This window comes from Pipra filicauda, unplaced genomic scaffold, assembly GCF_003945595.2.
Source record: "Pipra filicauda isolate LSUMZ 115617 unplaced genomic scaffold, ASM394559v2 scaffold631_size203912_pilon, whole genome shotgun sequence".
Taxonomy (NCBI): domain Eukaryota; kingdom Metazoa; phylum Chordata; class Aves; order Passeriformes; family Pipridae; genus Pipra; species Pipra filicauda.
Window position 1 is genome coordinate 338 of NW_024104789.1, and position 19,644 is coordinate 19,981.

At 39.5% G+C, this 19,644-nt stretch overlaps 1 protein-coding gene across 1 annotated transcript in view; it reads left to right on the forward strand.

Moving 5' to 3' along the window:
• The first annotated feature begins 750 nt into the window (after nucleotides 1–750).
• The window catches only part of CLPTM1L (CLPTM1 like), a 29,479-nt gene continuing 10,585 nt past the window's right edge, over nucleotides 751–19,644 (forward strand). Inside the window, exons 1-10 of the mRNA XM_039388330.1 lie at nucleotides 751–1,028; nucleotides 1,974–2,067; nucleotides 4,253–4,442; nucleotides 5,237–5,379; nucleotides 7,342–7,420; nucleotides 11,187–11,304; nucleotides 13,644–13,738; nucleotides 15,375–15,459; nucleotides 17,124–17,227; nucleotides 18,653–18,718. Coding sequence (XP_039244264.1) covers nucleotides 845–1,028; nucleotides 1,974–2,067; nucleotides 4,253–4,442; nucleotides 5,237–5,379; nucleotides 7,342–7,420; nucleotides 11,187–11,304; nucleotides 13,644–13,738; nucleotides 15,375–15,459; nucleotides 17,124–17,227; nucleotides 18,653–18,718 — 1,158 coding nt within the window. The 5' untranslated portion in view covers nucleotides 751–844. The remainder of the gene's footprint in view (nucleotides 1,029–1,973; nucleotides 2,068–4,252; nucleotides 4,443–5,236; nucleotides 5,380–7,341; nucleotides 7,421–11,186; nucleotides 11,305–13,643; nucleotides 13,739–15,374; nucleotides 15,460–17,123; nucleotides 17,228–18,652; nucleotides 18,719–19,644) is intronic.

The following is a 19,644-nucleotide window of genomic DNA, read 5'->3' on the forward strand; positions in this document are numbered from 1 at the left end:
CTCCCTCTGTACTTGGCACTCGTGTATGAGGCCACACCTTGAGTCCTGTGTCCAGTTCTGGGCCCCTCAGTTCAGGAAGGACATTGAGGTGCTGGAGCAGGTCCAGAGAAAGGCAACAAAGCTGATGAAGGATCTGGAGCACAAGTCCTATGAGGAGTGCTGAGAGTGTCGGGGGTGTTTAGCCTGGAGGGGGCTCAGGGGTGATGGTGTCACTCTCTACAACTACCTGAAAGGAGGTTGTGGCCAGGTAGGGGTCCTGTGGCTGGGCAACTGGCAACAGGATGAGAGGACATAGTCTCAAGCTGCTGCAGGGGAAGATTTAGGTTGGACATTTGGAGGAATTCTTTTTCGGAAAGGTTAGTTAAACATTGGAGGTGGTGGAGCCACCGTCCCTGGAGGTGTTTAAGGGAAGACTAGACATGGCACTTCATGCCATGGTCTAGTTGACATGGTGGTGTTCAGTCACAGGTTGGACTCGATGATCTCAGAGGCGTTTTCCAACCTAACTGATCCTGCGATTCCGGGATTATTACCATTTCTACCACTATCATGATCATTACTTGCCCTAACCCCAAGCCCCGGGCGGTCCCTGGCGGGGCCTTGCCCACAGCGCCCTCTAGCGGCCCCCGCCGTGCCGTGACGCGCCCGCCGCGAGCAGGGCCGCTCCGTCCCCGCGGGGCGGGTCGCCGGGAGGGGGGGGGCGGTGCTTCCCGCGCCCGCCGGAAGTGACGGACATGCCGGGGCGGGGCGGGTGGCGCGTGGGGGATGCGCGAGCGGCGGCGGCGGCGGATCCCGAGCGGGGCTGCGGCGGGAGGCGGGGGCGGCCGCCGTCATCAGCGCCGCCATGCTGAGCCGCAGCTCGTTCACCAGCCTGGTGGTGGGGGTGTTCGCCGTGTACGTGGCGCACACCTGCTGGGTCATGTACGGCATCGTCTACACGCGGCCCTGCCTGGCGACGGCGGCGGCCGGCGCGGCGGGGGGGTGCGTCTGGCCCTACCTTGCTCGGAGGCCCAAGCTGCAGGTGAGCGGGACCGGGACGGACCTCGGCCCCTCAGTGTCACCGGCTCCTCGGCACCGCCCTTCCCCTTGTCCCTGCCCTCGGCCCCTGCCCAAGCTTCTGGCCGCTGTCCATGATCCATGTCCCTGCCCCCGTCCCTGTCCCTGCCCTCGGCCCCTGCCCAAGCCTCTGGGCGCTGTCCATGACCCATGTCCCTGCCCCCGTCCCTGTCCCTGCCCTGTGCAGAGCGCCCGTGGCTGCTGGCACGGGGAAAGTGTAAGCGTTTGGGGTTTGGGTTTTTTATTGATTTCGTGTACTTGTTGGCACGCACACACTGGATAGAGCAGCATTGCAGGAGAAATGCTGGGCCTGTTTAGTTTGGAGAAGACTGAGAGGGGATCTCATTAATGCTCGTTAATATCTCAAAGGCAGGTGCCAAGGGGATGGTACCAGGCTCTTTTCAGATGTGCCCATCGACAGGACAAGGAGCAGTGGACATAAACTAAAACACAAGAAGTTTCACCTCAACTTGATGTAGAACTTCTTTACATTGAGGGTAGCAGAGCACTGGAACAGGCTGCCCGGGGAGATTGTGGAGTCTCCCTCTCTGGAGACGTTCCAAACCCACCTGGACACGTTCCCACCTGGTCACCTGCTCTGGGTGCCCCTGCATTGGTAGGGGAGTTGAACTGGTGATCTCCAGAGATCCCTTCCAACCCTAACAATTCTGTAATTTTGTGAGATGGCTCCACTACCTTCAACTTCCAGGACAGGTCATCCTTTTAAAATGTATTTAGTGGCTGTGTTATCATGTATTTTTGTCCCCAGAAGGAGCTGAAAGCTGTGTTAAGACTTTTTTTGAGTACATTATTTTCTATGTATATAACCTTCCTGTGACTGGGGAATTAGTGAAGCCAAAATACAGACCTGTACTTTAGGCATAACAATGCATGGATTTAATATTTCCATACTCTGATTTCTTCATGCACAAGGTCAAGCATTGGTGCTGAGAGTAATATAGATCTCGTTTTGAATGTGGAGGATTTTGATATTGAGTCCAAATTTGAAAGGTAAGTATCTGAACTAGTAGAATCTGAGGTGTCAGAGTTCATTGTTTAATTCTGAAGCAAAAATCCTAACTGGTGGTTACATGGACAGAAATATGCATGAAGCAAAGTTAGGCTTCACAAACACAAACAAATCACAAGAATTAATAAACTGATAATACAACCAACTATGGGGCAATTAAAAGTTTCGTAGGTTTCACACAGCTCTATCTCATCTGTTGGCAGTTTCCTATAAAAAGATATGTGAAAATTTGGCCCAATACAGATCGATTATTAAAAGGAAGGCTGGTATAATACTACTAAAGCAGTAACTTGAGTTTGAAATGCTGAGATTCACAAAGGTGACAGATCCTAAGGGAAAAATGGTTATCACATCTTTGCCTGTAACTCCCCTGGTAGTTTCCCCAGTGTGAACTGGTTCCTTTGATCTTCAATGGGGGGGGATGCTGGCATTCCTAGAAAAAAAAAACAACACAGACTTCCCCGACAAGTTACCCCTTAGTGAAAGAAGTTTGACTGTGTGAACTTGGTATCTCTCAGGTGGAGTTTTAGCTTCTGTTTCATAAAGTGCTTGCTGCACTGCTATTCTTGCTTGCCCCATCTTTTCAAGGGGATCCCCTCCAATTAATATTATGTTTGGAGGGAGTGAGACTGCTTGTAAAAATTCAACAAGCCGCTGCTGCTTTTGCTGGGTTTCTTCTAGGGTTTTTATCAGGCTTCTGCCTCTTACCCTGGAGCCATGATTTAGCCTTATCAGTTACACAGATAACACTTGCTCAGTTTACTCCAGTGATTGGCTGCCATCTGGGAAGTGGATCCAGCTTCTCAGCATCCCACTGCATTAATATTGACTGGATTTCAATCTCACCCGATAGATGGCCAGACTTTGATACCTTGGTAGCTGTACGTGGCACTGTTTTAGTAGCCATTTGCTGACTGTGGCAGTCATTTGAGGTTTCAGCTTTAATTAAGGGTCGACACGCTACTTTGTCGTCATCAGATGTCAATGCAAACATTACGTTTTGCTCTTTGTCAGAAGAACAGACTTGCTTTGAGACAGTAGTCTCTCAGCTCCTCCAGTGGACACAGTAAGTTTTAGTTACAAGACCATGTTTCAGAGAACGTTACAGGTTCTACAGCCTGGAGATCTTCCTGTAAGATTCTTTCATGCGCATTCCAAAGCTCCACCTGAAGCTTTTGGATATGATCATCCTCGGCAACAAGCAATGCCTCTGCTTGTAGCCTCTTTTCCAGCTCAGCAGCAAGCAATGCTTCTGCCTGCAGCCACCCAGGACCGCAATTTTAGCTCTTCCTCCAGAGGTCTGTCCCATTTCTCTCCAGTGTTTTAAAATACAACCCAAAGGTGATTTCTTCACAATTCCGTCTTTGGAACCTGAAGAACCCGCAATACAAAATAAACCAAATACCGGTTCCAAAAGCAAATAAACCAATGAGTCCGAACTCCCAAATTGATATCCAAAATACCAAAATATCCAAAATACCAAATGCAAATTCCCAAATACTAGTTACCAAATACCCCACATAACGCATAAAAAAGATCTACACAACTTATTTCAGTAAACCAGAAAAATGCCTTATTTTAAAAATGCAGAGGCATCTTACCTGTGTCTCAGAGTACAGGAACAGAGGAGGCATTATGCAAGGTTGCAAGTAGAATGATTTCTTGGCTAAAATAGGGGGAGTGACTTCATGGTTTGGGGCTCCAGTTTAGAGTTCTGTGCTTGGCATACCGTAGCCGAGAAGATATTTTATTAATGCAAAGTGTATGGCAAAACTTTGTGATTTTCTTATTGAATTTTGTATTGTGTATACAATCTGTGGTACGTATTCAGCACATGGAAGGCTGTTTTTTGTGAGTGTTGTCATAATTTTGGCCCTATGACATAGCAGTAGGGGAAAGCAACAAAAGAATTGATGCAGTCCTGTGTTAGCTAGAGCAGTAAAGTATGAAATGGACAAAGATTAAACTATCTTAAGGTAATAGTAAAACTTTGGAAATGTTTATATTGTAATATGTACTGGAGCATAAAAAATTATCCTGTCCAGGCATGCATCATTAGGACATACTAGCTAGAAGTAATTGTTGTGTTCCAACCAACCCAAATGTTTAGTAGTAGCTAAATATTTTAGCATGTACATCTCATAATGTATTTATTTTGTGTTTTAGGACAGTGAATGTCTCTGTACCAAAGAAAACGCGAAATAATGGCACATTATATGCATATATATTTCTTCATCATGCTGGCATTTTGCCTTGGCATGATGGTAAGCAGGTGCATATAGTAAGCCCTCTGACCACATACATGGTCCCCAAACCAGAAGAGATTAATTTGCTCACTGGAGAATCAGACACACAGGTAGGTAGCTCTTCCATCTACAACAGAAAAACTGCAAAAAAAGTGATTTCTTTTATAGACACTTGTAGTGTTAGTATGTGATGTGCTTGCATCTTTAAACTAAAAATGATATCGTGGAGGAAAAAAAAATCAAAACTCCTTGATTATCGTGTGCCAACAGTAGACCACTCCCCAGAGCAGAGGCAGAGCTCTTTCTTTAACACTGCTATTAAAACACTGCCCTAGTTAACATTAATTACTTAAAAAATTCATTGCTTTTGGTAGAAATATTGCTCTGTAATAGAATGGTAGAATCCATTCTCTGTGACAGCATGGTGCTGCTTTCTATAGTGAATTGAATTTGTGTGAAATAATATGCTTTGCTGTTGTAAAATAGCAGAATAACATATGAAAACAAACAGATATGCTGTTTGGTTAATCATCCACATCCTTTTGACTGTTTTGAAATATCATCTAATTACTGTACAGTCCTGTTTTCAAAGTGAGTTTTTCCTACTAGTATACACATTCCTAAGGTATGAAGATTAATTAGGTGAATATTCATTCTTGATGAACAAGGCTGTGATTGGGCACTCCACTTTTTCAGTGTCAGATTATGGTGGGCCTTTACAATCTACTCTGTTGCATTTGAGCAAAATACTTGATCTGGTCAGAATTAAGGTGAAGTGTTTCTTCATGGGCTTTTTTTTTTTTGTGATTTAGTTAATGACTCCATAGAGTCTGTGAGTTACATTATTATCCCATTCAAAATTTTGTGTTGTTCAGCAGCATGTATTTTTATTCTTCTTTTAAAGCAAATCGAAGCGGAAAAGCACACAAATGCTCTGGATGAACCTATCTCTCACTGGAGGTCAAGATTAACCTTAAATGTCATGGTGGAAGATTTTGTGTTTGATGGATCATCCCTCCCTGCTGATGTTCACCGTTACATGAAAATGTAAGTTGATGACTTCATTTTTATAGATTTGCTATTATAAACTTATGGCACATTTCTTCAAAAATCCTCCCTGGCCACTGTTAGTAATTTTATGTTTAAATGGGCACTTAGGAGACAAGAATAGGTGCTCTGAATGCTTTTCCGTAGAGAGAAATTACTAAGTTATTGTGTACTAGAAAACCTGATTGGAGATACCTTGCTCCTGGGCAGGTCAGAGTTTAGAATACTTTATTTGTAAGGAGTTATCATGGTAGGACAAGCAGACACAAGTAAAATGCTCCAGCAGACTTCTCCAGCTTCTGCCTTTGTTCTCCAGTTGTTCTTCTAGCCTTTAGAGCAGTTACTGTCCCTAGACCCTTTCCAGTTATCCTTCTTCTGCGAGTTACTTGTACAAACCCCAAGTGCTGAAAACAGGCACAGGTGGTCTCCTATGGTATCTTTGTTTCTGCGTTTATGATTGGCTTTGTTTTACTTTGACAGCATGTATTCCTGCATTATGTCATTTTTCTCAAGAAAAGCACTAAAAAGCAGAGATAGGGTTTTAGGCCACTAAAAAGTGGCTGCAGAAGCTGCAGACAGCAGCTTCTGTTCACAGCTTGCTTAAATCACTTCCAGTGTCAACCATATAAGTAGTGCTGTATTGGCTTGTGCTGTTATATGATGATGCCTTTCTCTACAAGTATCCTGTTAAATCCAGAATTAGTTGCTTAATCAGCAGACTGATTAAGCAACTGGGGTTCTGGGATAGCTTTCCAGCCAGAAGAGAAAAACTTAGTAACTCATAGGATAGGCACATAACAAGAAGAGGTTGTTAAACTGGGTTTGATGAACGAGGATGTTTTTCTGGTCATGTTTAGATTTGCATCAGTGCTGTTTTGTCATTATATTGTAGAGGAAATAGTTTGGATATGAAATAACCTGCTGCAATTCCACTAGCAATAGCTTTAATCGTAGTTATTACTTAGAAGTCTAAACCACTTTGGTTAAACAACCAAGCAATATTTCTGAGCCTCAGTTTAGTACTCCTCTGTGTTACTGTTGCACTTTGTATATTTAGTATGCAGTCTTTCTTAGGATGCACAGAGACTTCTTTCTTTTGTCAACAACTAAAATTCAGCTTTCAAGGCTTTACAAAGCTCTTTTAGACTAGTTCCATAGAGTTTTACTGAGAACATCACAGTGCAGATAACTCCTTTTCTAGTGAAGACCTTAAGAATTTGTCTCTCTTAGAGCACTGGGCTAAATACTTTTCTAAGATACTGACAAAGCAATTGCATATAGGTTATAATTTGCTAAATAGCTTTAATCAGCTTGATAGAGGGCTCGAAGGTTGGGTGGTTTCTATTGGATTCATGCACGTTGGTGAGCTGATAGAGCAATCCAAATGAGACCTTCTGTGGAAGAGATGGCAGGGGAGATTTCTGCTCCTTGGGCGCTCTCTGAGGTAGTATTTGGCCTCCTTGTGTGCACACCAGCCCTCATGCTAGAGCATATGATGCTGCTGACCTGATAGATGACCTGCCAGGTGCAGAGGAGTGGGGAAGATGGTGGAGAGTTGTTATTGTTGCAATACGAGCAGGATACTTGAGACAAAGGATACAAATATATGGTAGTAGACTCCAGCATGTTTCTCTTCCATGGAGTTGTAGATTTCCTCTACCCCGATCATGCAAAAGCTTCAGCATCATCACAACCAATTTCATTTGTCTTTTTATTTGCTTATTCTGTCTTTCTACAGAAGAGTAAAAAGAAACAAAACTTTTTAATGCAAATATCTTTCAGTGAAAGATTCTAGGCCAGTGGCTAATTTCTTGCTATATGTTAAAAGAAAATGTGCCTGAAAAGATGGTGGGAAATATCTACATGAGTAGATCTGAAAGTGATGAATGAGTGCTAATTTGAATAAAAGTAGTTTGCTTTTTAGATCACTGCAGTCATAAAATCCATGTTTAAACATCCTAGGGTTCAGTTGGGGAAGACAGTGCATTACCTTCCAATATTATTTATTGATCAGCTAAGCAACAGAGTGAAAGATTTGATGGTGAGTAATAGAATATCTTTAATTACATTTAACAGTTTTAACAGTAATCTTCACTGTTGTTTTAATTAAGATTTTTTTCATTGGTTGTTTGCTGTAATGAAAAAGTATAAATGCACAAAAGAACTCAATGACAGTTTAACTTAATGTGATCAACTGTGGTACTGCAGAAGCCGGATCCGGGTTTGAGATTCCCTTCTGGCAGAATTATCTGCCAAGCACTGTCTTCTATTCCACCAAAAGATATTTGGATTCCATTGTTTCTGTCTTTGGGGTGATATGGAGGACATCACTGTAGCTGTGGCAGGAGAAGTCTCATGAGTAGTTTGACTCCCTAACCTGAAGAAGTTGTGTTAGCATCCCAGAGTGGCTTCTGATATCTTCTAGGAAATAAACATATTCACATATCTACAACTGATAGTGGAGTTACAAGGACACAAGTCAGTAGCTACTCATTCTCTTATCTCCACAAAATTCACTTGTGGTTAAATTTTCTGGTACTGCTCTCTGTCATGTTAGAGCAACTTGAGCACCTGAAAGCTTGATGTTGCAGTACATCCAATGATTCTGTGCTCTCACATTAATCAATGGAATTACAGAAGGATAAAATTGTATGAGATTTCTGGAGATTGCCAGTACAGTGACCCAGCTCAGAGTAGGATCATATAGAGTGAGTTGCTCAGGACCTTCTCCAGCTGAGTTTTGGTTATATCCAAGTATGGAGATGCCATAGCCTCTCTGGGCAACTTGTTTTAGTGTTCAGTCACTCCAGAAGTAAAAAAAAAGTAGAAAGAGTTTTTTATAAATTTAAATAGAATTTTCTGTATTCGGTTTTTGCCCAAATCTTCTCTTGTAGGAAATTATGCAGTTCCTTTGCTGCAAGTTACACATGGCAGTCTCCTGTATCTAAAACATGTTCATCTTAGCAGCTCTTTGTTAAGCCTTGCAGTTCTTTTCAGTTGTACCAATTGGAATTTGGTAATTAGGAGTTACTGGGACCAACCATCTTGGGGAGTGTCTCAAAATTGTTAAATGAGTATGTTTGAATACTTCATCTTCTACATGAAAGCCTTAGTAGCTGTAAACTTTCCATAGACCTTCTAAATTCTCTCCAATTCATTAACTTTAGCTCAAAGAATTTTGCTACTTAGTGTTGGGGAGAATCTTTAAGAACTTGTATCCCTTCCACCTCAAGGTTGTTCAACAGAATAAAGTCCTGAGCATTTGTTACAAGTCTTGATAGCAGATAGTTTTGTCCAATATTTCCTTGGGTATACTTTTGCAATGTCTTTATTAGTGGTTTTGTCCTTTGTTTTAAGTTTTTTTATCACAGATCATTCAGTTCAATATACATTCATACGAACTTCTCACTGATCAAGTCATGTACCCTGTTTACAAACAAATTCACATTCTCGTGTTACTAATGACAGTCCTGCAGTTGTCATCAAGTTACAGTTAATGCTGTTGTAACTCACTGCCTTGAAGTCATTGAAGATCCTGAGAAGTGCTACAAAGACACTCCATTAAAACTAGCAGACTTCCCCTCCAGCACTGACTCATGTGACACCTCAGTAGTGACTGGCCACACTGCTCTCAAGCACTGCAGAAAGAGTCATCTTGTAGTAAATATACTCTGAGATAATGAGGGGTAAGGGAAGAGCAGGAAAGAATAAGGGAAAAAGGTGGTACAGCTTTTGTGGAGCCAGGTTAATGTTTGGCTGTAAATAGAGGAACAGATGCTGTCTGTTTGCTGTGCCAGATCTAAAGTCATGGAGCTGAAGATGCATTTTCCCTGCTTGTGCTAGGCTGTGTAGACTGTGAACTGACTATTATTTTGATCAAGATGTACGTCTTCTGTGGTAAGTACTGCAGTCCAGAGGTGGTGTGTTCCTCATGTTTTTAAACGTGCTTGGCAGTGCTGGCGTTTTGGGGATTGCGCAGAATTTAAATTCATACTGCTTACATGCTGTTTTGTCATATTGATTAAGTAGAGTGCTAGAAGTAATGTGTGATGTTCTGACGCTGTACTACAAGAGCAGGTTGTATTGCAGAGGTTTGGTAACTTCAAGCTTTCAAAGGCTTAGTAACCATCACACTCACATCAAGGTTGTGGGGCAGCACATGCGGACTTTTAATTGCTCAGTGAAAAAGGGTTCGTTCTTCTAATCCTTCTATCTCCATTTAATTTACTTTTGTTGTTGGAGAATTCCTGTCTGTCTTGTATTGCAATCCGATTTTCTCCCTATGCTACCCCTAACTTCTTAGTAGTTCTTTGTTTGAGGTACACTTGCTGCATGCTGCCTTGTAAAATTTACAGGCACTTGTAAAATTTTTATTTCCTGTCTGTCCTCCACAGATAAAATTTCTTTTCTCCCAAAAATGTTAGTGCTATCATGGATAGACTGACAAGTTGGAAGGAGAGTAGATAGATTACAGGAATCCTTTAAAAAGGAAAAGCAGCCTAGCAGATGTTTATATAGTTTTTGGTAAACGGCTGTAGAATCTTGGCAGCATTCCTTACAGTCAGTTCTATCCACATTGGTATCACCCAGTTGTTTTTCCTTTGTTCTATTCAGTTCAGAGATTCCTGGCACTGTTCTAGTTTCTCAAGCTTTTCTCCCTGCTGTATTCATAAAACTTTCTCAGCTTCCCTTTGTATCTCTAGTACACCTGCATGTTCTGCCACAGTCTGAAAAGCTTCCAGGGTCTTGGGATGGTGGTGAGATTGAGATTCATTTGTACTCACTGAAGGAAACAGTGAATGGGAGAGTGAATGTAACTCCAGTTCACACCTGACTGATACATGGGGAGGCTAAAACCATGTTCTGTGTCACAAGAATCAGAAGAAGCCCATTCATCTTGGCTAAGTGTCAGATAACTAATTACTGTAGAAACAGATACAGTGTAGAGTAGCAGGACTGAGATGGGAATCATGATTGGGAGTAATTAGGAGCCTGGAGCAATAGATCTTTAACTGTTGCAGAGTTCCTGAGCTATCCCTGGAAATGTAAAACATACTACCTAAACTTGTACTGAAGTAGCTGCAGAGAATTCTGACATCTGAGAGGAAGTTTGAGAGATGGACAACTATCATGCAGAAGGAGCTGAGGCAATTTAGGACGTTTTTTTCCTCATCTTAAAGGGGCCCCAAGTAGTTCTCATCTAACTGAAGTGTAAATGATACAATAGAATTAGCTGAAATTTGTTTCTTTTGGGGCAAGAAGAAGTTTTCTGTGACACCCCAGATCGCAAAGTATCTTGCTTAGCTTTAGCTGTGGCGTTTTCACTAGTCTGAGCTAGTAGCATCATCTTGCTTCCCTACCTTTTCAGTTTCTTTCAAAACCAGCCTCAATTTGCTAAAGTTCTGACTGTGGCAATTTTTTGGGGTTTGGTTTTTTTAAATATTCTAGTATAGGTAATCTTAGCATTTACATTCAGAGAAGTACTGTCAAAAGAATTATCTCAAGTATGCTTTTCCCACTTTATGCTGCCATCTCAGAGGCATTTGTATACAGGAACAGTGAGGTTGATATAAGAACTTGAACAGAACAAATTGGTAATTTAACATTTCTTGGAAAAAACCCCTAAGACTTCCAGCATGGTATAGAAGTCTAAGATCTTATTCCCTTTCAAAAAACAGACTTCCTAAAATTGTGTGATTAAATTATAGAATGATACAATCGCTTTCTTTATATAAAAAGAAAGAATGGAATTAATCGTTGCCATTTTTCTTCTATTAAAAATGAAACTATATCTTTTTGAAATGCAGGTTATAAATCGTTCAACAACAGAGCTACCTCTTACAGTGTCATATGACAAAATATCTCTTGGAAAACTCCGATTTTGGATCCACATGCAGGATGCTGTGTACTCCCTCCAGCAATTTGGTATGTTTATTTTTAATGTCTTTAGGCCATTGGTATGTTTATTTTTAATGTCTTTAGGCCAAAAAAACACAACTATCCCCTCAATTTGTTTCTTTTAAGTACACAGATGACCCTTTTTTTTCTCATGCTACAAATCTTGCATTGTTTCACTTTAAGTTAAAGATGAAAATATATGTTGACATGTGGTAGGAAACAAGAATACAGAGGTAAATCAGCCATTTTTAAAAGGAAATTTATTTGGATAGTACTCTGTCAAAGCATAAGAGGACATAATCAAGAGGAGAATTTTCACACTGGTATCTCCTATCATCCGTGGAACAGAAAAGCTGGGTCAGTGGTACATAAGCTTTGATATGAGTTATATACAGCGGGTCACTGTAGCCATATATCTACAGTGAAATACAGTCAGGCACAGCAAAGTCTCTGAGTTCAAGCTTGGCATGAAGAAGGAGTCATCTAGGTTCTGATCATACTATTCTGATACCAAAACTGTCTGACCTCTCGCTTTGGCTCAGTTACATATTTATAAGGTAATTCTGATAAACTAGAGGCTTTACATGCATGAAACTTAAATTCTATGTTTCGCTTAAATGTAATGGGGAATGTATACACTTTCACTCTGAAGTTCATGTGCTCCGTTGGTGATGGTATAGCCAAGCTAAACATTTACTGTCTTTGCTTGTTTCACTGATGCACACCTTTGTGAGTCCAATCATCACTTAAAAAAATCCACATCTAATTTTCAGGGTTATATTTGCTGACTTAGTTTTCTGTTACAAGACTGTAGTTGGCTTCTTTATGCTTCTCTAAGGAGCTACATTTTAACTGAACTGGTGTTGATCTATGAGAGTAGGATTCTTTCTGATCCTCTTTTTTGGAGCTCTTCAGACAGCAATTTGAACTTTGAAGCTTCTGTGCTGTATTATTGTAATGTTTTTTATATTCTTCCAAGTTTATCTTTTTTTCCCCAATACAGATAAATGCAGTATTCTACTAGTTTCCCAACAGACATAATGCTGCTTTCATACTACTCAGTGTTGTTTTTTTGTTCACCAAAATTTAGTCAGGGCAAGAGGGTTTGGTTATTCACTGTCATCTCTGAGCTAATATTTTACGATGGACAACTTAACACTTAAAACGTTGATTCCGCTGGGAAAACATAATCTGCTCTGGTTCAGCACTGGTTTCAGAATGTAGTGGTGTAAGACACAGAACCTGTGTACAGTGTAACTTAACTGAGAGCCTAGACTTTCTCCATTTCTTTTGCAGTCTAAGCATTTCTCATGTTTTATTGGGGAAGAGAGGGCGAGTAAGGAATAAAGTCATCCCAAGTAGAATCCAACTGCTTCTCCTTAGCTCAGGCTAATATATATTGAAGCTGCAAGTATGTCCTCTAAAAATAACTGTCTTGAAAGAATCAAGTAACTGCTTGCTCAGAGTTTGTATAGGGTATTTGGCCACCATCACTTCTCCATGATTTTTTTGTGAGCCCCCTCAGAATGGCATAATTGAAATTTTCATGTTCCATATCTTGGTTGTCTTGTGATGAACATGTATAGCAAGACCTATCCTAAGAGTGCTTCCTCTGCCTGGAAAAAAAGCTTGCCTAAGATGCTGCTTGTTCTCTGTAAGTTTATAGATAGTGAATCATAAGGTTTGAAATCTTCCCTTTGGAAAAAATTTTTGAAAGATCACCTTAGGTTAGTAGCAAAACTCCAAAATCACTTGAAAATGAGTACACTCTTCTTACTGTGATGGTGAAGTAAATTGGTGCTGAACTCTCCAAAGTCAGAATTAGCACCAGTGTCATAAACACAGCCTTGTGTATTTTCTGAGAACTGTAGACTTGAATCACACCGTTGCATCTACAACTGTGTTTCTCACTGACCTTTGTTGTCCTTTACAGTATATTCCTTTTCTGACTTTTCGGCTTTTGATGTGAAGCTAACTCTTCTTGTGTATCAAAAAAAAGTTCAGAGGCCAATTTGAATAACCTTTTTTCTTCCAACTTAGGCCAGAATGATTTCCTCTGTGTTGGCATTTGTCTATCAGATGTTCAGTTTAGTCTGTAATCACACAACATTTTAAAGACATGTTACAAAACACATTGTAATTACACAAGTTAAAGGCTTGTAACTAATGGGTTTAGTTTAAGGCAAGCCAAAAACTTGTCAAAATATAGGTAGACTTGGGTTTTACCAATAAAGTTTCTGTCATGTTTTGGATTTATGATTCCTTAATGAAACTTGTGCAGGTGACATAAGATTCCTTTCATATTCTAGCATAACAGCAATGAACTGTCTGATACTTCTTGCATAATGATTTGTTCTTTTTCTTAGGGTTTTCAGAAAAGGATGCAGATGAAGTAAAAGGAATTTTTGTTGATACTAACCTTTACTTTCTGGCTCTGACATTCTTCGTAGCAGCATTCCATGTAAGTAGCTTTAATTTTTAGGAACTACATAATATTTAAAAAAAAAAAAAGTCAGGTGTCTGAATTTCAGTTGTTTATTAAGAATTGGTCTTGGAAACAGTAATTTCAGTAGAGCAGTGGAAGTGTTTTCTGGTACAAGTCAGCTATAAAAATCCTAAATAAGACAGAAATTTGGGATAATTACATAAAATTACATAAATTACATAAAAACTAACAATCTTGATGAAATATAAAACATAAACTTCATAATCACTTTTTTTTTATTCTGTAGTTGAACCAAAGCCCCTAAATTTAATATGCCTGTCAACATTGGTTCAAATTTTGTTGACATGTCACAAGGTTTACCACTGCAATGGCATAGCTGCAGCACCGATAGTAGAGTTTGAATCTCTGACTTCTAATCCCTGGAGAAATTTAGATCAGCTGATATAAATTGTTCCAAAAATGTTGCTGTAAAGTGCAGAGCACAGGTGTCCAGTCATGGCTATTTGTTATTGTGTATGTCACACATACATTGTGTGTGTCTTGGTTTAAATCTGAATCTTTGTTTTAATGAACAATTTTTTTTAGACTTGGTTGTTCTACTGTGAACATTTTTGTAGTCTACAATTACACTCAACACAATTACTTTGGGAAAGTTAAGAACTTGCTGAGAATGTTTGCTATGTTTCTTTTTACTTACATTGCATACAGTTAATTTGATTGGAAAGCATTAGGTTTCCCATGCATATTAATTTATTTTTTCCGTTCTGTTTGTCAGGTTGTAAGATACCTGTAGACTGGGATAGGCTTTTCTGGTACTGTTTACTTCCATGCCTCGGTTGCCCAAATTAAAACAAACAAACAAACAAAATCCCAAACAAACAAACAAAAAAAAAACAAAAGCAAAAAACCAAACTGAAACACAAGAAAAACCCCAAAGCCAAAAACAAACAAACAAACAAAAAAAACAAGGGGGGGGGGGGAACACACAAAATAACCCCCCAAAACTTTCTCATCAAAATTCTCTGACCCAAGAAGTTTTTGAATCTGTGCTGGTTTTTTAAGACACTGAATATTTAAAGGAAATACTGAAAAATGTATTAAATGAAAATACTGCATTAAAAAACAACCAACTTGCTACGAATTCCAAAATATCCTGGAAGTTTAGGTCAGCTTAGTGACAAAATAGAGAAGAAACCTGACTTGCTGTATTGTAGGATTTTTTTTAAAAGAGCTTTGGTATTATCCAGACCTGAAGTGACTATGAATCCAATACAGAGCACTTTGAACCTAATTTAGTGAGCCTTTCCCTGGTCTCTCGAGGTACACAATTCATCAGGGTCCTCGTTCTTCACCCTCTATGATGTGTTACCCTGTATTGGGTCACTGACTTTCTTTACAGAATGCTGATTTGTGCAGCTGCACAGAAGCAGTATTTGAAATTCATCCTGTCATTTTGCACTGCTTTTAGAGCCTGGGCTCCTAAACCAGCTTTTCTTTTTAGCTTTTATTTGTGATACTTAATTTTAATTTCTGAAGCTTCTAAAACAGGTTTTTCTTGAATTCCATTTTAAATGCATTTCTAGCAGTTCAACTGGCAGTCTCTAATTAGTGCATGTTTCAAGTAAATGAGTATGTTTCTTGCTATTTGCAGCTTCTGTTTGATTTCCTTGCATTCAAAAATGACATAAGTTTTTGGAAGAAAAAGAGGAGCATGATTGGGATGTCTACAAAAGCAGGTATGGACCAGAATGCAAAATGATGTGCAATATGCTGTGTAATATATGCTGTGTGTTTTCAGTCTTAGCCTAAGTTGACACTTTGTAGATTCACCAAGATAGCAAAATGAGATGGTTTTGTGTATGAAAAAAGATGGCTAACAGTCTATAGAGTTAAATGGTTCTAACTTCATTAGCTTCAGTATTAGTTGCTTTTAAGCACTCATGTCACTTCTGGGTTTGACTGTCTTGCAACTGGAATTTAATACTAAGTCAATTACCGTATTTTCCTCGCTGAAGGAACAGAAGAGTACTTTGAAAAAAGCATGAGGACCAGAAAAAGGTCTGTGGGTGGAGAGAGTGTGCTATCATGGGTAATGCTGCAAGTCCCAGGTTCCAAAATATTTGGGGGTGGAAAGTGCTGTTGTGTAATGCTCTTGTTTGATTTGGGCTTTGATGTAAACAGGAGCAATAGAGACTCCTGGGACGTGGGGAGTGGGAGAGCGTGGGAGGGTTGAATTGTCTTGTATATAGAAAAGATGAGGGAACATAGTTATCTGACATCCTGCCATGCCTTCCTAGAAATAGATGAAGGTTTTTCTAACAGATTTTTTCCATTTTTGATTATAAACCAAAACGATAAACCTGGAGTCACTTGACCTCTGAGACTATCCCTAATTCTAGCATGTTTACAGATGGATTAGGACATGTGAGGAATATCAATACCAGGGAAAAAAAGGCATTCTAAATTACAATAAATAGCAATATGTTTTTCCCATGTCTATCATTTTTATTAGAGTGCATTTGGTTTTCTTTAAAGCAGTTATACTGCTGTTGGTGTGTGTATGCCAAAAGGTTAGTAAAAATTCAAAATGGTCCATGGAATTTCAGAATTGTGTCAATTTTCAGTTTCAGAAGTCAGTAAAGTCAAATTGAAAAGAGCAACTAAGGGGTTTTTACTGTTAAAGTATCAGTCTTCAGATACTGATAGTTCCATCCTCTCTTTTGCAGGCCTTAGTCACCTTTCTGCCTGTGCCTCCTTCTTACCCTAAGGGAGAAGTTTGACAGGCAGTTGGTGTGGAGTGGTACAGTGTAATTGTTGATGTCTGAGTGTGTTGTACCTATTTTTTCCTTTTTTCCCTGTTTGGGGGGATGGATATTCAATGTAAGAATTAGTTGGGAATCACTTACAAGCATCCAAGGTTTTGCAAAACCTGAAAAATAAACTTAAATATAAATAAGTAAACGAAATACATAAAATAGATCTATTTAACAGTATATAAAATGTATTACATAACATTTACAAACATTAATTTAGTTGTGTGAGTTTCAGAGACTAACATTACATTACCTCACAGCCTTTCAGCTTCCTGGAAACAAGAATCATGAATATAGTTCATAATAGTAGTGATACATTGCTGAATTGCTGCAGTACGGAAGTCTTCCTTAAATGTTCCAATTTTCTTTCATCTTTTGTGATAAGGCCTGCATAAAATGTTTTTGTTCCCTATTTGCCTGGAGTTCACTGCCTGTTTCTAGGGCTGCTAGATATATCAAGATGTATACAGGAGTTCATGCTTACACTGTGTAAGACAATATTACATTAAATAGGCCAGGAGTCTTCTGTCATCTCAGCTGTTAATTTAAATATTAATAAGCCTTTTGTTTTTATTTTTTCTGTCTAGTGCTTTGGCGGTGCTTTAGTACTGTGGTAATATTTCTTTTCCTTTTGGATGAACAAACAAGTTTATTGGTACTGATCCCAGCAGGCATTGGTGCACTGATTGAGGTGAGTTCTTAAAGCTTTAGAACCAAATACAAGTGTTTGCAGCAAAATCCACAGTTTATTGTAGAAAAAGAATGCTAAACTAGTTACTGGAAAATTCTGCTGTACCATGCTGTGTTTGCATCATTATTTAACTGGCTTTCAGTGGCAGAGGAGATTGTGTCCCTTGATCAAATAAATCAACTGGAAGTATCAGTTTTTTCTGAGATGGTCCAGATGATATTGTAGAAACCAAACATATAGCAATGCTGAGGTTCCTCCTATCACATCATCTGATAGGCATCACTCCTGGCCAGGCAAGTATAACCATGTCAACAAGCCTTCACGGAAACATTGTCAAAGAGCAGGCTTTGTGCTGTCAAACAGTGTGCCCGAACTGAGGTGACTGGGGTAGGAGGAAAATGGGGAGACTGCTGGTTGTGTTCATTATTCCAGAAGACCACATCCAGTCACTGGGTTGCAAGTACTGCTTAGAAGCCTGATTTATGTGTAATAAAGCACAAAGTCAGCAGTAATGGGAAGATGAGATTTCTCTACCTAGCATTGCTTGTAGGTCTGTTTACTTCTCAGCATTTAAAAATAAGTTCAAGACTCTTGTGGAATTTTTGACTACACATCTACTATAGTTGCAGATAATTCCTGTGGAAGCAAAACAGTTCAGAACTTCTAGTGATTAAATTGTTGGATGCAAAATCAGAAAGTGATTCTTAAATTTCAGTTTGTTGTGTAATGAACAATGGTGTCTTAAATAGTACCATTTCATTGACTGTAACCTTTTTTTCCTGTAAGTTGAGATTTTAAAGTCTGATGTATTTCTCTGTTTTAGGTTTTCTGTATCAGATTTTCTGGTGGTTTTGTTCCCATATATAGCAATTTAGTCTTATATTTCAAATGTTCTTTAACTGTCTGAAATTTTAACTAAGTTTCAGGGATAAATATATATATATATATGCCCTTATAAATATGCTCCTTCTTTTATAGAGTATCTTATATTTTGATCCTTGGAATCTAAATAATTTAAAAGAACCAACTAAATACGTCAGAAATTCATGAGTACCTGAGTAAATTTTCAGATGAACTAAACCTTTGCTTGCGTTAGGGTCAAACTCTAAATGCCTCAGGTGCCTATTGGTGCTGAGAGCATCTGACCTCCACCTGAGCACTGCAATCCAGATATCCTGGAAGGACTACATTATTTCATTTAAAGTTCATCATCTGGTACAGAGACATAATAGTCCAGGCTCACAATGTTGTACTTGTCTGATGACATGGCATTTGGTTTGTATAGACACAGGCAGAAGGCTGCAATCAGGCTGCTTTTTGCAATGGGTGCTTGAAATAGGTGCTCTGGAATCTTGATCTGGATCCTACATAAGACATTCCTTTGGATAACCTTTTACGTGCATGTTTTGTTTTTGCTAATCACAGGTCTGGAAAGTGAAGAAAGCCTTGAAGATGACAATCAAGTGGCAAGGCTTGAGACCCAAATTTCAGGTATAGTAGACATTGCCCTGTTAATGATTACACTCTTGAGTCATCCATCTGTTTTCACATTACTATGCAACTTGGCTTTTAGTGAGATGAAGATTCAAAAAGAAAACCCATTGAAGTTTCCTGTGTACATCTGCTCTTTAGGAAGGGCTTAATCCAAAAGCAGGATGAGCATTTTCAAACTTATTACTTTCTTTGAGCCCTGTAGAAGAAGCAGCTATTTGTATTAATGATGTGAGAATCCTCAGAACTTCTCTGTCAGTCCTGCTAAATTGAGGTGGGACCATGCTCCTGCCACTTTGTTGGAAAGGCACTCTTAACTGACATCATGGTTTGAAATATGAAAGTATCTTTCTCATGAAGCTGTAGGTGTAATTTCTCCATTGTGGAACTAATAGAAGATGTGACATGTTCTGGGAACAGCACACTCTGATGATTGTTCTGGGTAAAAATGAAGTCCTGCAACTGCAGAACATGCAGTGGCAGCAGGGATTCAAATTAACGTTTTTTAATGTGAGTGTAATCTTTTGAAATTGCAATCTACACTGAAAGTTTATCTTGTTGGTAGGAGAAACAGTTGTCTAATCTTCAGTGTTTACTTTACAACAAGTACTGGAATTTTGTGCTGCTTTAAGTCTGTGCCTTGAGCAACTGAGAGCTCTTGTTGTTCCTTTGTCAGTGTTCAAGGAACTGTGTTTAAGCAGTCATAGTTTCTGGACATGTGGAACTGACCTCTACGTGGTCATGGTTTTTTAATAAAGGCTTCCTATATCTGCCAAAATCTTAGCTCCTTCACTATGCTTTTGCTTTCTGAATTCTGCTGTCTTGACAACATTTTTCTAAGCAAAATAGTCCTGGAAGTTTGGTGTAAAATATGAAGGGAAAAATTAATCTTTTTGCCTACCTTGTAAGGCTGCACAGCACAGATG